This window comes from Narcine bancroftii, chromosome 2, assembly GCF_036971445.1.
Source record: "Narcine bancroftii isolate sNarBan1 chromosome 2, sNarBan1.hap1, whole genome shotgun sequence".
Classification (NCBI taxonomy): Eukaryota; Metazoa; Chordata; class Chondrichthyes; order Torpediniformes; family Narcinidae; genus Narcine; species Narcine bancroftii.
The window spans coordinates 313,045,215-313,061,908 of record NC_091470.1 but is presented as its reverse complement, the minus strand read 5'-3'; the positions used below and the strand labels follow the sequence as shown (position 1 = coordinate 313,061,908).

At 41.3% G+C, this 16,694-nt stretch overlaps 1 protein-coding gene across 13 annotated transcripts in view; it reads left to right on the top strand.

The window, feature by feature from the left end:
- The window catches only part of trappc9 (trafficking protein particle complex subunit 9), a 650,990-nt gene that overhangs the window by 301,154 nt on the left and 333,142 nt on the right, over positions 1-16,694 (top strand). For all 13 annotated transcript variants that reach the window (XR_011352375.1, XM_069921673.1, XM_069921672.1 and 10 more), the window contains one exon: positions 14,422-14,564. Coding sequence is in view for 12 of the 13 variants with exons in the window: in XM_069921673.1 (XP_069777774.1) it covers positions 14,422-14,564 (143 nt within the window). In the remaining variant the exon portion in view is untranslated. The remainder of the gene's footprint in view (positions 1-14,421; positions 14,565-16,694) is intronic.

Sequence of the window (16,694 nt, the reverse complement as noted above, 5' to 3'; positions counted from 1 at the left end):
CTTTTATCTGTTTACAGGTTTTGCAATATGAAGAGGTGATTTGTTGGAATTGTACAAGGAAATTGGGACTTGATTCATGTGGAAATAATAGATTGTTATTTTGTTTGGAATGGAAAAGATTAAGAGGAAATTTATCGACATGCTTAAGTCACTAGAAAAAGCAGAGGTGAAGTGGACAGTTGTGCAGCACGGTCAGTTTTGATGAAAGTTTAACACATTTGAAAAGTAATATGAAGGTGTCTTGGGTAAACTTATACCTCTCATTTTGTTCATTTTAGATTGGTCACAGTGTTTGAGCTACCGAAAGAAAATAGACACACACACCGAGAGCAGTTCAGTTTATACAAATGTTTATTACTAATTCAAAAGCTGATTTCACACTATAATATGCAAGCCCTTCCCAACTATACTTATCAACGCTTGGACTGGTCCCAACTGCCGAAGCGAGGCAACAACTGCACACTTGTAGTAGGTTGTCAGGGCGCTGGTAGCAGCTTCTCCACCTCCCCCGACCGGGACGTTGCTCGGACTCTGGCTGTTCTTCCTTCTTGACAAGGGGTGTTCCCACCCCTCGGAGAGTCTAAACTTCAGCAGCAGGACCACAGGCTTATATACCCCAAAAACAATTAATCATGCGCCTACTCCTTCTAATATTTGTCAGTCAAAATCAAAACTGAACATTACATTCTACAATTTAGAAGATTAATTATTATGGAACCAGGATGTTATAATTTCCTGGTTTATCTCGTAGATACAAAGACTTATTAAAACTTCTCGAGCAAGACAGGTTGTGACCAATTCGTCAATTTCAGAGTGTTGCATTTGACAACTGCTTTCCCTGGGCCTCACGGTGGAATTCCATTTCAAAGTGTATCTTCAGATAAGTCCCCATGGCTGAGTTTAATTACATCTGCTAGTTCTGAAAGTAAGGTGACCTGCGTGTGGACCCAGTGTCGTCAGTTCCACATAAGCAAAAAGCATCTGAGTACATGGTTTTAATCCTCCATTACATTCCACCCCTTGGTCACAATCTGTCATTTGCGAGGCCTAACCAGTATTTGAGTACAGAGGGAGCGAAAAAAGAGAAATCAAAACAACAATTACAAAGATAAGCAATGACGCGAGCAACCAACGGAGGATAGTGTGGCCCACTCCCCCAAATGTAGCAGTTAGCCATGAGAAAGGATTCCAACCAAGGCTCAAATTATCCTTGTTGGCCACAATACCCAGATACTGGAGCTCACGAACAGATTTTGAAACATGCTGAACAATAACATATTTATATAAGCTGCACTTGAGGCTGGTGACCGAGGACTTCCTTGGTGTAATGCATCGGACCGTGTTTCCCACGGGGAACTCCCTTGGAACGTCCTCGACATTACAAATCCAATTGCTGGCATCAAAGCAGCTGTTAAGCCAGATCACCAGGAGTGTAAAATGGAGAACCTGGAACAAAGAAGCCTGACACATGTCACTCACGATACCATAAGCGTTCAGTGTTTAAACAGACTAAATCATCCTGTCCCTCAATAGCTACCCACCGAGTGTTACCCTGGGCAGGTGTCACTATTTCCCCTTTTACAGGAGGGCCACTACCTGGTGGTGCCACCCATACCTTTTGTCCAACATTCTCTAGTTCGGGGATGGGGGGCATTGACTGTTTTTCCTCTGGAATAGGCTGTAATTCAGGAGCGTGAAGAAGTTGGTGGAAAGGTCTACCTCCTTTTAAAGGGCGATGATTCAAATTGTCGACTGCCTGCTGCAGCACATGGCACCATCCCTTCTGGGTCCCCAGTGATGTTAACAAATGAATTTGTTCCTTCAGTAAGCCGTTCATTTGTTCAACTAACCCGGCAGCCTGCGGGTAATAAGGAATATGGTGGACCCATAAAATACCGTTGTCATTTGCCCAATCACAGATTGCTTTCCCGGAGAAGTGTGAGCCATTATCAGAGTGAATCTCCTCTGGAACATCATAACGATAAATCAAATGGTTTAGTCCTTGGATAGTGCTAGCTTGGTCAGCCGTCTTGGTGGGAAAAGTAAAAACCAGGCCCGAAAAGGTGTCAACCATTACTAGGATGTAATATTTACCCATACAGTCTAGCATGGGGCCTATGTAATCAATTTGCCAGACTGCAGCTGAGTGAGCACCCCGTTTTATTCGGCCATGTGGACCAGGTGGAATGGTATGGAACTTCACAAGCTGACATTCTGGGCATGTACGTACGACCATGCGGACATCATCCTGATGGACGGATAAAGCATGTGTACGGGACCACATAGCTGATCCCTTCTCCCCCAAATGACCACTCTGTTCATGTGCCCATCGAGCCAGGGGGACGGTATCAGCACAGCTGATAGTGGCAAGCTGATCTGCTACTGCATTATGTTGAGCCATGTTAGTCGCCATATTGGTATGGGCATCAACGTGATAAACGGTTATCTCACGATGGTGGGAAGCATCCCACAACAGCTGCCACAACTCTTTGCCCCATACTGGGCGGTCATGTATCATCCAGTTGTTCTTTTGCAAATCAGGCATCCATACCACAAGTCCATTAGCCAAAGCCCAGGAATCAGTAAACAGGCGAAGAGGGTGATCATGGGGATCTAGTGGTAAAGTGACTGCCTTCAACTCAGCATACTGACTGGAGTCACCATCCCCCTCCTCTGATAAGTGAGTTCCTGACCTGGGATGGTAAGCCACCTGTTCGTGTACGCGGCCCACCCCTTCAGGCCCTCTGGTCGCACGACTCTGAATATACCACTTCCATTTAACAATAGAAGACTGCTGAGCCCGCCCGATCTTTAGATTAGCATTATTAGCCAGGACCCAATTCATTATAGGAAGTGCAGGTCGCAATTGAACATCTGCATCACCTGTCATTCTTTCAGTCTCTAGCAGGGCCCAGTAACAGGCTAGTAACTGTTGTTCAAAAACAGAATAACGAGTGGCAGCCTCAGGCATGGTACGTGACCAGAATCCCAGTGGGACTCGGCGACCCTCTTGTTTCTGCCAGAGGCTCCAGGAGGCCACATCATCAATATAATGGTGAATTGAGAGGGAAGGCGATACTGGAAGGTGGGTGAAGGTATACTGGCGCCCCTTCCAGGTAAAGGCGAACTTATCCTGTGAATCCTCAGCTATAAGAATACTGAAGAAGGCGTTAGCGAGATCAATGACAGCATACCATGTTCCTGAGTTCCCAGTAGCAATGTTTTCAATAAGGGTGACAATGTCCGGAACTGCTGAAGCAAGTGGTGGGGCATGTTTGTTCAAAAAACGATAATCAACTGTCATTCTCCAGGAGCCATCTGGCTTCTGGACTGGCCAAACAGGGCTATTAAAGGGCGACGTTGCGGGCCTCACTACCCCTTCTTCTTGCAGAGCATCGATGGTGGCAGTAATCTCTTCCTGCCCCCCAGGGAGACGATATTGTGGAATGCACACTGGTTTCATGGGGGCTGGCACCATCACAGGATCCCACTTAACCTGACCCACTACTAGTTTTTTTGTAATAGTTCGAATTCCAAATTCAAATCCCCCTTGGCTAGTATTAAGGGCCATACCGGCCAATATATTAATACCCAGGATACACTCGTCAGTAGCAGCCACCAGGGCATGTAACCAGACAGGGGAAGGGCTATCACCCACCATGGCACAGACTTTTATTTCCTTTGCCAGGGTGACCGCTCCTCCCAACCCCTCTATTTGAAAGGCCGGTCCAGTCCAGAGGTCGGGATTACCAGGAATCACCGAGTGCTCTGCACCGGTGTCGACCAAAGCCAAGTATTGGCGATCATTACCCCCACCCCAGTGGATTGTTAACGGTATGTAGGGCCGCGGATCCCCGTGTGTGCGCCGTGTCTCGATGGAGTAGACACGGGAATCCTGCCCACACCTTGAGGCTTCAGAAGGGTTCGGGGGCTTCCAGGACCACATGCTATTGTTATCTTTAAGAGCCTGTTTAACCCATTGTTTTACCTCATCATGAGTAACTGGAGCAGGAGAAGCCAGCTCGATAGAAGCAGCAGTGGGAGCAGAAAGCACAGCTGGGCCAGGAGGACTCAGCAGCTGGGGATGATGTTCCCCTGCTTTTTGCCTAAATCGATCTCCAATGGCAGCCAGCTCTTTTACAGAGAAATCACGGATCATTGACTCCTTCCGACCCCTGTTCCCACTTTGGCTCACAGGGTCCTCCACCCAGTCTAGGGGAGGAGGTGGAGGCCATCCAACAGAGGGAGTAGGCCATAGAGCATAAGCAGGGGTTTGGGTATTTTCCCCTGGGTCCACATGGGAAACCGGGGTATCTATCCCTTCCATCTCTACCCTTACATCATCCCCCCTTCTGTCTGTTTGGGAAATCTGCTGCCTTATAGGGCGGGCATGAACAGCAGATGGAGAGGGTAGTATATTAGACACATGCTGAGGAGTATCTGCATTATTACCATTGTCATTCCAGATATTCCCATCCCAATCCTCAATTACATCAGGATCGTCACCATTCCTTATCATGGCATGAATACGATATGGATCGGGTTCTACTCCATGCCTTTCCTTATCTGCACAGAGCTGCTGCCGGAGTTTAATATTACGGCAAATCATTTGGACATGCTTATCTTCCCATTCTTTGGCTCTGTCCTGACTGGTACGAACAATCTCGCTCATCATGGAACAGCATTGTCGCAGGACTTCTAGCTCCTCCTCTAATTGCTTTCTTTTGCACTGAGATTCTACTTCTCTTTGAATTAATTCTGCTTCACGCTGAACGGAGTGGCGTAATGCTGTGGCCAGCAACCAAAAACCATTCGTCAGCGTTCCCTTTTTATCAGGAAATTTACTTTCTCGAAGGAGAGTGGCAACCCGCTCTCCCAGAGGTGCACTTGATGAGTCTAACTTCTCATCCCAACTAATGGGTGGTCCCAACAAAGACAGGATATTGGCCAACATGCCAAACCCATCGTCTTTGGAAGTCCATCCAGGAATCAAGAACTGCTCAGGGCTCACCTCTTTCTTTCGGCGAAACATCTTGAGACCAATCCTGCTCGCAGCGCCAATTGTCTTGGGTAAACTTATACCTCTCATTTTGTTCATTTTAGATTGGTCACAGTGTTTGAGCTACCGAAAGAAAATAGACACACACACCGAGAGCAGTTCAGTTTATACAAATGTTTATTACTAATTCAAAAGCTGATTTCACACTACAATATGCAAGCCCTTCCCAACTATACTTATCAACGCTTGGACTGGTCCCAACTGCCGAAGCGAGGCAACAACTGCACACTTGTAGTAGGTTGTCAGGGCGCTGGTAGCAGCTTCTCCACCTCCCCCGACCGGGACGTTGCTCGGACTCTGGCTGTTCTTCCTTCTTGACAAGGGGTGTTCCCACCCCTCGGAGAGTCTAAACTTCAGCAGCAGGACCACAGGCTTATATACCCCAAAAACAATTAATCATGCGCCTACTCCTTCTAATATTTGTCAGTCAAAATCAAAACTGAACATTACATTCTACAATTTAGAAGATTAATTATTATGGAACCAGGATGTTATAATTTCCTGGTTTATCTCGTAGATACAAAGACTTATTAAAACTTCTCGAGCAAGACAGGTTGTGACCAATTCGTCAATTTCAGAGTGTTGCATTTGACAACTGCTTTCCCTGGGCCTCACGGTGGAATTCCATTTCAAAGTGTATCTTCAGATAAGTCCCCATGGCTGAGTTTAATTACATCTGCTAGTTCTGAAAGTAAGGTGACCTGCGTGTGGACCCAGTGTCGTCAGTTCCACATAAGCAAAAAGCATCTGAGTACATGGTTTTAATCCTCCATTACAGAAGGAGAGAAGTTTATGCTGTTGAAAATGGAAAAGCATCAATCTTTTAAAATCTAGCATGGGCACAGTAGTCTCCAGTTTCTGATCCCTTATGTTGATTATATAATAATAATGTTAATAACTTTAGCACTTAGTGTAAACCAAACTGATGAACAATTTGAGGCAGCAGACCATGAAATCAGAATGTTGTTAGTACCATGCTGAGGGACATGCCAGAGGCATAAATGGAATAACAAGATTATGGTTGCATATAATATATCACAATACTTGCCAGGGAAACTAAAGATATGTTCACTTCTTAGAAAGTAATTATAGGAAGGAATGATAAATCTACATTTATATCTTCATTAAAATATTTCTGGATATGTTTGAATGCCTCAAACATTGAATTTCATTAGAAGTTTAAGATTTTGACAGGTCTCTCAGTTCTAGTCTGAAAATCAGAATCAGAATTTATTGTCCTTCACATGTCATGAAATTTGATGTTCTGTGGCAGCATTACAGGTGCAAATGTTGCCATGTTACATTAAAAAATAAATTAGTGCAAAAACAAGAGAAAGTGAAAGGTTGTTTGTGGTTCATTGTCCATTCAGATATCTGATGGCTGAGTGGAAGAAACTGTTTTTGTGCTACAGGGTGTTCATCTTCAGGCTCCTGTGCCTCCTTTCTTATGGTAGCAGTGTAAAGAGGGCATGGCCTGGGTGGTGAGTGTCCTTGAGGATCAAGGCTGCTTTCTTCAGACACTACTTCTTGCAGATGTCCTCAATGGAATGAAGACTGATGCCCATGATGCCACTGGACAAGTTGACAACCCCGTAGTCTTTTCTTGTCCTATGCATTGGCAGGTCCATACCAGACAGCAATGCAACCAGGCAGAATGCTCTTCGTGACTTACACACTGATTTGCACAATTGTCATTTTTTGGTGGCCTCATCTGATTTAGTTGTTTCTTTTGATATTTTTTGGTGCAGAAAGCTTTGGCATTGAGAATCTTGGCAGAAGGGAAGTTCACATTATTAACAAGCCCTTTTGGTGAATTGCTTTCTGTTTTGCTGTGCTCTTAATCCCATTTTTTGTTATATTTTTGCTTCCATCTTTTTGCTTGTCAGTTTTGAATTGTTGGGAGTATTTTGCTTATATTTGGAAGTTTTTTAAAAAAAATTACTGCTCAGAATAATTCAGGATAATTGAGTATTTTCAGTCATTTAAAAAAACTTAATTCATGAAGTGCGTAAATGTTTACTCCCAACAAAGCACAACAAAATTGAAATTATTGCTTTTACCAGGCACATTCAGAATCCTTAATCATGAAAAGTTATCACCCATTGAGAGGTAATTCACATATTAGAAATGATCGGGATCCCGCAAAAAAAAAGGGTTTATTCAGTAGTGTTTGTGCACACTTTGAAAGTTGTAAGTTGTACATGGCACCTTAAGAGCAAAAACTAAATTGTGTGTGGTTCATGAAATATTAAAAAGTGAGACAGGTGACTGCAAAACAATGAGTGAGTTGCAATTTCAGGTTGTGCATCAAAATATATGCTTGAAAGAAATCTTTTTGAATTGGTGAATTTAATTTCCTTTGATTAAATGCTGCTGTGTTTGCAATATCTCTGATAAAATAAACATCTATTTATGGTTGAGGAAAAATCCAGTTTGAAAAAAAGTATCGAGTTAAAGCAGGAATGCATTTGATTAAGAGAATGAGTCCTTTAGTATGAATGATTTGATTCCAAAGGGAGCAGTGAGGTTAGAGGTGGTGTGTGTGGAAATTATTTCGCTGAGAGGAATGGGCACCAGCCTCATGGCTATAATTTGAGAACACTTCAGCACACATTGTATTAGCAGAGCTGTGAGGTGATGGGTGTATTTTTCAAACAAATGAATAAAGGCAACCTAGGATGGAGGTGTTTTAACTTAATTCAAACCATTTTCTGTCAGTGTCATCTCTTATTTTTGAAGTATATGTTCATTTATCTGTTGATTATTTAGGAACACTTTTTACTTGTTTCTGGATGGATTTGAGTATCACAAGCATAAAGTTCTGCATGTTTTGTATATGCTCGGCAGAGCAAAAAATAAATCCAGTTAATTTGATTTTTATCTTTAATTTTGAATTATTCAGTTGATTCATTTTTTTTCATATCTAACTGTCCACCCATAAAGCTAGGTAAGCATCAGTTATACCCTTTACAAATTAAGCTGGAAAGAATTTTGCTGGGTGTCTAGATTATCCTCACAGTACCTGGCCTGTGAAATCCACTCAGAATGCTGTACTGTATGTTTCTATGAGGACATGTATAATTCTTCTAAACCCCAGAGAGTTTTAAGATCATTTGACTTAATTTTTGCTTGAAGATAACCTCCTCATTCCAGTGAATAACTTTAATATTTCCTCTTGTTTATACTCTAATTTTCATATTTTTGTCTATTATTTATTTGGAGATTATTCGGTCTCACCACAAAACGTACTTCTCTTTTTTTTTGTGACTCCCATAAAGTTTGATATATCACACCTAATTCCTTCATTTAAATCATTAAGGTAAATTGTAAATGGATAAGATGCTCTGCGAGTTCCAGCTTGCCAATTTCGCTGATTCATCCTACCCATTAATTTCTAAATGTTTAACCAATATTCTATCCAGAAAAAATTTTGTTCATTGATTTTCTTCAAAAAGAAAACAAATTGCTTTTGTTTCCACATAACTGCATGGTTTGCTGTTTTTATTTCAGAAACCATGTGTCATCATCACCTTCTCAAGGCTCAGTTATGGATGGGCTTGCCCCTGAAGCCCACAAATTAAAAAATGAACAAACAGAAAAAGTAAAGTTTTTTTGTTGGTTAAGTTTTAGAAAACAAAATGCACGACAATCACTAGTTCCTTTTTATCTCTTCTGGTGATATCTGGTGGAAAAAAAAATGTTAAACACCATTTTCATGCCTATTATTATTGCAATGCTTTTGTTTTACTAGCTCTGTTATTTTCTCAAAGTAAATACATGTTCTCTGAAATAGATTCAAGATTATTATTATGGTAATAAAACAAAATGTGATATTGTAGCAAAGTATTCTACACTGAGCTACCATAGACATCAGTGTACACATTCTGGGATTGTTGTATACATTGTCAAGTTGATGCACACGCTGTGGAGTCTAGTGCGAGACTGACATCTCCAGGCTTGCATGCTGGGCTTATATACGTCGCTGTTTTTGTCACATTGACCGGAAGTGTCGCCATCAGCCCAGGTAAAATCCTGTGTTGGATACAGGTCAACTTCCCGCATTTTCCACAGCACGTCTGCCATTTTGGGACCCAGTTCACTTAATGGTAAATGGGTTGCCCAATGACCACCCCCCCCCCCCACAAGAACCAGCAATCCTGCTGTGGACCTCAAAGTATATGTATTTGTTTGGGCAGCCAGCTACACGTGTCACTCCCAGAAGGGGGAAGCATGCTGATCTCAGCACGTATCCACCAGGAAAAGCCGACCAGAATGTCTATCCCAGACATATAAAAGGCTGATTCGATGGCCAGCCACCGCAGCCATTAGTGACAGCTGGCCCCGGTGGTGAGCTTCTGCGCCCCATCGTTGATGGTAGAAACATCAATGTGTGCTATCTTCATCCTGTTGTCTCCTGGCTGACTGGTAGTCTGACAATGGATTTGATCGACCCTGCTGCCGGTCCAATGTTGGAGTTGCATGGTCCTGCTGCTGTGAGTGGGATCTGGTGACCTGAGCTACAGATGTCACGCTGTCTTGCTTAGCTTGTCAGCAGAATGTCAGCATGGGCTGTGACTCTCCATCAGTCACTGAAATCCTCATCAGCCAGCAACATGTGGGTCTCTTCTGGCAAATGCTCCAAAAAAGCCTGCTCAAACATGAGGCAGGGCGATACCCTTCTACTCATGCTAGCATTTCATCCATAAGAGCGGAAGGGGTCCTGAGTCCCAAACTATCCATGTGATGTAAATGAGTCGCTCACTCACACTTTTTGGTGGATACATGTCCTGAGGCCAAAGGTATGGATGAGCAGACTCTTGAGCAGCATATACTTGCCCTCTTCTGGAGGCTGCTTCAGAAGATCAGAAACTTGGCATGCCATCTCTTGATTCAGGACACTTACAACATAGTAGTTCTGGGTAGAATTAGATGTTATCTGCCTCATGTGGAATTGGGCTTCTGCTTGGTCAAACCATGCACGTGGTTGTGAAGTCCGAAACGTTGGCAGTTACAGAGCCACAGCATGCATCGAAGAAATGTTTTCCATGTTGGGGTCCAATTATCGTTTGGACAGTTTGGGTCACCAATGTAGCAAAGTATTCTATACTGAGCTACTATAGACATCAGTGTACATGTTGTGGAATTGCTTTACATGTTGTGGAGTCTAGTGCAAGACTGACCTCCAGGCTTATATACGTCACTGCTTCTGTCACATGGACCGGGTGATGTCATCAATGACATGATCAGCTCAGATTTAAAAAAAACCTGTGTTGGATGCAGATCAATTCCTTGCATTTTCCACAGCTCATCTGCCATTTTGGGAGTTGGTTCACTTGTTGGTCACCACAATATTACACAAAATTTCCTTTAGTTTACCACAAGGCAGACAAAAGCCCCTTTTACACAGCCACTTCAATGCGGGAATATTGCACCTTTATTCTCCAGACTAATGATTAGCATGTGATAATTAAAACTTAAACCACATGTACGCCAGACATGGATGTTCAAGATGTATTAAAATCAAACCTTCTAGACATTACTTCAACTGTTTTTAAGACATGAAATTTTAACCATATCGATTGTACATGTGGGTAACTGATGTCAATAATTTACATTTCTTAAGCGAGAACACAATGACATATGTTAACAAGGAATTATAACAATATGACTCAAACAAATTCAAAGAGAGATGCGTATCAACTTGTAAGAAATATGCCGCCAAAAAATGCCTCAATACTGCATCATTTCACTCTGATCTTGTAATAGGTTCGTTATTGACTAAGGTGACCTTGACTACCTGAACTTTATGTAGCTCACTCCTACTAGTGTAATTTAATAAATCTGTGTTGTCTGCTCTATGGTTCTGCAGTGTATTTTTCTATCTTGGCAGTGCGGACTGACCATCATAGAGAGGCTTCTTTAATTCATATGCTCTCTTTGTGTCCTAGCCTTGAAAAATACTGGAGGGATGTGTTTCAAACGTTATCCTAAATTCTTATTGAAAATCTCAAGCCTAATCCTTTGGTTGTTCTTTTTGGTACAACTGGAGAGGATGACATTCTTTTAACTCCAAATAATATCGTACTTTGTCTTTTGCCTCTCTTTTGGCTAGACGGGTGATGCTGTTGAGAGGGAAGGATGCTGCCCTGCCCACTCTTGCTCAATGGCTGAGGGACATTGTGTCCTGTTTAAATTTAGGAAAGATCTGTTATTCAATTAATAACTCAAATATAAGGTTTCAAATGCTGTGGGGAGAATTCCTGAATTATTTCCATAACCTCTAGGCACAATATTAATTTCTAATTTTAATACTTGCTGTTTTATTTCAGGAACAAAGTACATTTTTTCTTTAGTCATAAAATGTTGGTTTGGGGATGGGATTTAGCCATACTATAAATGGTAAAATTTTCTTTTAGATGTATTTTTGTATTATGGATGAGCTATATATGCTTTATAGTATACTGAGTTATCTAATCTGTCATTATTATTATGCATTCCATAAACATTTGTACATGTATGCTTATTTTTGAAGAATCACTAAAATATTAAGAGATAAAAAGAGTGTCAGGTTCAGTGAGTTCACAAATAGAGGAGTCTGGACACAAGTATTTGCAAACACACATAACTCTATTAACACAATTTATAGAAGAGTATGGGAAAATCATAACAGGAATATAACACGCACAATTTATAAAAGAGTGTGGGGACAAGTGTAACAGGAATAAAACACGCACAATTTATAGAAGAGTATGGGAAAATGTTAAATAGTGCACAATTTCTAATTCACACGGGCGATGCAGACATTTACACACTATAAGCAGGGGTTCTACACACCCTCCCAGACCCCTGAATGTTGGGAGGCAGCTCTACTGCAAATATTGATCTATTGCAATTTGATCTCTAGCAATACTACGGCTCAGCTTCAATGCAGTGCACACCTTCCCCACAATGCTTCCAAGTGATGTCTACAGTAGCAACCTGGCATGGAGTGGTGTTCGAGGCTTGGACCATGAGGCAGAGAGAGTGAATGTGCTCTGTGCTGGTGGTGCCAAATACAGGGCTCTAGCCAATAAGGACACTAAGTGATTTGAATTAACCAACGACAAGTTGTACACTAACTAGTGGCCAAAGCCTCTTGCAAACCGTAACTTTGAAGCTACAAATTTATAAATACCATGGAGAAAAAGCAATAGTGGACCTGCCCTCTCAGAATTCCATGCAGCAGAGAAAGGGCTGAATGACCAGCTGCAGCAACGGAGCATTTATGAAGGGGGTTTTCAGCCGCACAGCATTCTGGGAAGTGAGGTCTACCATTGCTTTTTCCCACATCTTTATAACTTGAGCACTATAGCACTACCAAGTTTCCCCACACTCTTTAAAAATTGACCACTATTGCTATTTATTTCCTCTCTCTCTCCCCTGCTGCGACTTACCCATGGGAAAGTTTATATCTTAATTTTAATTTTTTTCTACCTTCACATTCCTGCACTCACGCAAAAACTTGGGTCATTTCAATCCCACAATGCAGTTAGGTCTGCTTTGTTCGAGAATGAGTGAGTCAGACACCAGACTGAGTCGAAATCAAGGTTCTTTATTACCGGATTGTAACACTTGCAACTAACAGTATTAGTTGGAGAAGGCGCATTCTCCCGATATCAGCAAGTGGTGTTTTTTTTATACCTCAGGACACGCACTTAGTAAATTATCATACCATTAAATTGTCCAATGAATAGCTGTTGCTACCCTTCTCTGTTAGTCTGCTGCACATCATCTTGTTATTGCCACACTTATCTTGAGCGTACAAGGTCACACCTGCATCCTGTTACTCCTTAGTACTGGGTGACTCCTTCTCCGGTCCAAACTCATGATGTTTTTACCTTACATTACCCACTTCACACTTGCCTGATTGCAACACAGGCATCTGCAGACTGTGCTAAGGGTTGAGGCCATCAATCCCCGGTGTGAGATGACGTCATCTGAAGCTGGTGTTGAGCTGATTTTGCTTTCACATTCGGCACTTTAAAGGAAGATTGATGGTTAATTCCTGGGATCACTTGCAAGTGTTAAAGGGGCTTGTGTTTTTGCAGCTAATGCTGATTCATTGTGTTTCTTGTCTAGTATTGTTACTTTTATTGAATAAAGATAGGAGCATCTCTTTTTCTGAAAATTGTTGCCGGGAGTACATTTGAAATCCAACCCATTAACCTAGTAATTGTACAATAAGGAACAAATTAAATATAAAGATTTTAAAATGGAGATAGGAATAAATAATTATGCTAAGTTTGATCAATAGATGCTAATAAAACTTCCTTGATCGTCTGCTTGAACCACTGGTGGCCTACATTCATTCAGAATTCACTCATTTTGTATTAATATTTCCTCTATGAGAATCCAGGAGCTCACTATTGCAATTGAATTTGTTGGTGAGAAAACTTTAAAATCAGTTTATTTAAACCAAATGGTAATTGCATAATATAAAAGTTATGTAAAGCAAGCACCTGAGCTAATGGCAGAGCAGATATGGACCAAATGACTGCTGCCTGTATGCTCACTAAAGCAGGACAAGGAGATGATGGAGGAACAATTGAGTAGGATGGTGGATGGGTGCCAGTCATTCAAACTGCTTTGGTTTGACTTACTCGGAAATTGTTGCTCAACCAGGCAAATTATGTCCTTCTTACTCTTGACCTGCCTTAAACATGGCAGATGGGTTTAGAGTGTGTGGAGACTCATTTGCCTCAGGATACTTATCCTCTAACCACATTATTTACATATCTTGTCCAGTTAAATGGTGATCTTCAAAATATTGATGGTGGATGGTCATTGAACAGCAAGGGAGTCGGCTTGACTCTTTTTGGAAATAGTAACTACCTGGCACTACTGTGAGACAAATGAACTTGTCCATTATGTTTTGGCACCTGAAAGTAATCTAGGTCTTACTGCATAAAAATGTGGCTGCTTTATCTGCTGGGCAGTTCTCATTCTAACCCTAATTGGACTCATCAGCAAACATCTAGTTTTGATATAATGATGGTTCTACTGATTGAGGATACTTCCACAATAATGTCTTGGGGCTGAGATGCATGATATTGCAGTGTGTTTTCTCTAAGTTTTGAAGATCTCCATTTAGTATAAATACAGCACATTGCCAGGTTTGCCGTCTATACTGCGAGTTACATTACCAAAACTCCTAACAGATTTGTCTATTTGGTTCACAGCGGATTAATTTAAACTGTCTCAGTGATCTGCACAAGTTTCATTTTTGGGTTGTTGAAAAAAGAAAGCTCCATCAATGTGTCAGAAATTTGAAATGCATGTACTTGGTAAAAAATTGTAATAATGTTTCAAATTTTGTTTTTCAGACACTGGAAGCTATTTTGAACTTCAAATATTCAGGTGGACCAGGTCATAGTGAAGGATATTATAGGAATCTTTCTTTGGGACTTCATGTGGATGTCGAGCCATCAGTATTCTTTACAAGAGTCAGCACACTTCCTGCAACAAGGTGCGGCAGGCCAATAAATACACTATTTGTAACTTGAAATACATTTTTAGAATGTATTATTATCTATACACATGCAACTATGCATTAATAGTGTCTTTAGTGTAACATTTTAATGCCCTTCACAGCAATAATTAGAGAATAGTGTTATTTGTCCATTTTTGGGTATGCTGGAAAGGTAAGCAGTTATTGCTTGGCTCTTATTGACCTTGAAGAGTTGGTGTGTGTTGACATTTTAATTTGTTTCAGTCTTTCTGCAAAGTTAAACTCATTATGCTCAGTGACAGTTAAGAAACAATGATAGGATTCCAAGTGAAGAGAAGTCATGTTGTTCCCATTTTGAAGTTATTATTCTCTGCTATGGGAATTGTGTTTTTGAAGTCCAGTTAACTGCAATGAACTTTTTGTTTAATACATGTTTCATCCATGGTGCTTTGTTGATGAAGAGAATGGTTAATCAGTAGGTTGGTGTTCAAAGATGCACCAAACTTACTTAATGAATATAGAACTGTCCTTCCCACTTAAGTTAGTGTGAAGCAGACTGACCAAGAAGATAGCAAAGGTATTCCTCAATCAGAGACTGTGGATAAACCATGAAGTCAATTTTTAATTGAAGTCCTGATTAGAGATCTTCAAGTTAGGAGACCAGCATTTCACAGGGAATCCAAGTATGATCTTTGCAAGGCCATCAAGGAAGCCCGCAAGCAGTGCTACGCCAGGCTTGAGTCCCATGAGATCATCACAAACACTGGAGACTATAAGCATAGCATGCACACTATTATGAGTATAAAGCAAAGATGGCAGATAAGCATGCAGAAGTGTAACACACCACAATGAGCTTTGATTGGGGATCAAGTGAGATAGCAACACCCACCTCAACTACTTCACATCCTCCTGCACTCATGGTCATTGTTGGTCAGGTCAGCTTTCCCAAGTGTGAACCAGTGGAAACCTGCTGGTGTCTAAGAAGTTTGTATGTTCTCCTTCTGTCTACATGGATTTTCAGCTGGTGCTCCGGTTTCCTCCCACCCTCCAAAATGTCGGTTAATTATCTTCGTCCGCGTAGCCAAGCCAAAGAAAAGAATTGGGTGACACTGGTGTAAATGGCTGGAATTAGCTTCTACTGTGCTGTAAATAAAATTTAAATTTAGAAAACAACTGTTTCTCCCTGTGTCTGTGAGGGCTTCCTTCAGATGCTCCAGTTTCCTTCCACCCTTCTATAATGTATGGGGATTGTTGGGTAATTGTGGGGGTACAGGCTCATGGACCATAAGGGCCTGTTACCATGCTGTATGTCTAAATTAAAAATGAAAATGAAAATACCCATATATTTCAGCATATAAGTCGAGTCGTGAAACCCAAAAAAATCTCTCCAAAAAAATGAGGGTCAACGTATGCCAGATATACTTTTGAAACCTTAAATTTAGCTGATCCAGTGTATTAGTTGACCCTAGAAAAACAAAAAAAACCCCAACTGCGACAGATTTTCATTGAAAACAACAACACATTTAGAACTCTTCAAAATCACTCTCACTATCATCGACTGAAGCGAAGATGGCAGCAAGCACATCCATACTTTCACTGTTTAAACGGTCATCATATGGGTCCCAGTCTGTATCTGATGAAGAGGTTTTAGCCTCGTCATCAGTGTCTCACAATAAATTATCTTCTGTACCATTAATTGCACAAGAGATACCATACTTTTAAAATTATTTTATCACAGTCTGGATTTAACTTTGTCCCATGCCTAAGCACAAAGTTACACAGCATATCAAGTGATGCAGCACGCATTGCCCTGCTTTTTGTAAGCCAATTTTCTGCACACAACACCCATGGATTCCATTCTTTGCGCATGTGGTCTTTGAATGGCTTGTTCAAGCAGACATCGAGAGGTTGCAATATAAAAACCACCTGGAATAACTGCCATGTAAGTATTATGTAGTGTTAATCCACTTTTAGTGTTCTCAGTTAAGGGGCTACGAAACATATCCCAGACCAGCAAACTCCATCCTTTGTGTAAACCGCCTGGCTGCCTGCTCCACACTTTGTTTATCTATAGTTTTACACCATTTTCATCCATCCATCCTTTTTCATGAAAATGTACAAAAATACTTGCAGGGAATTTCAATTTCA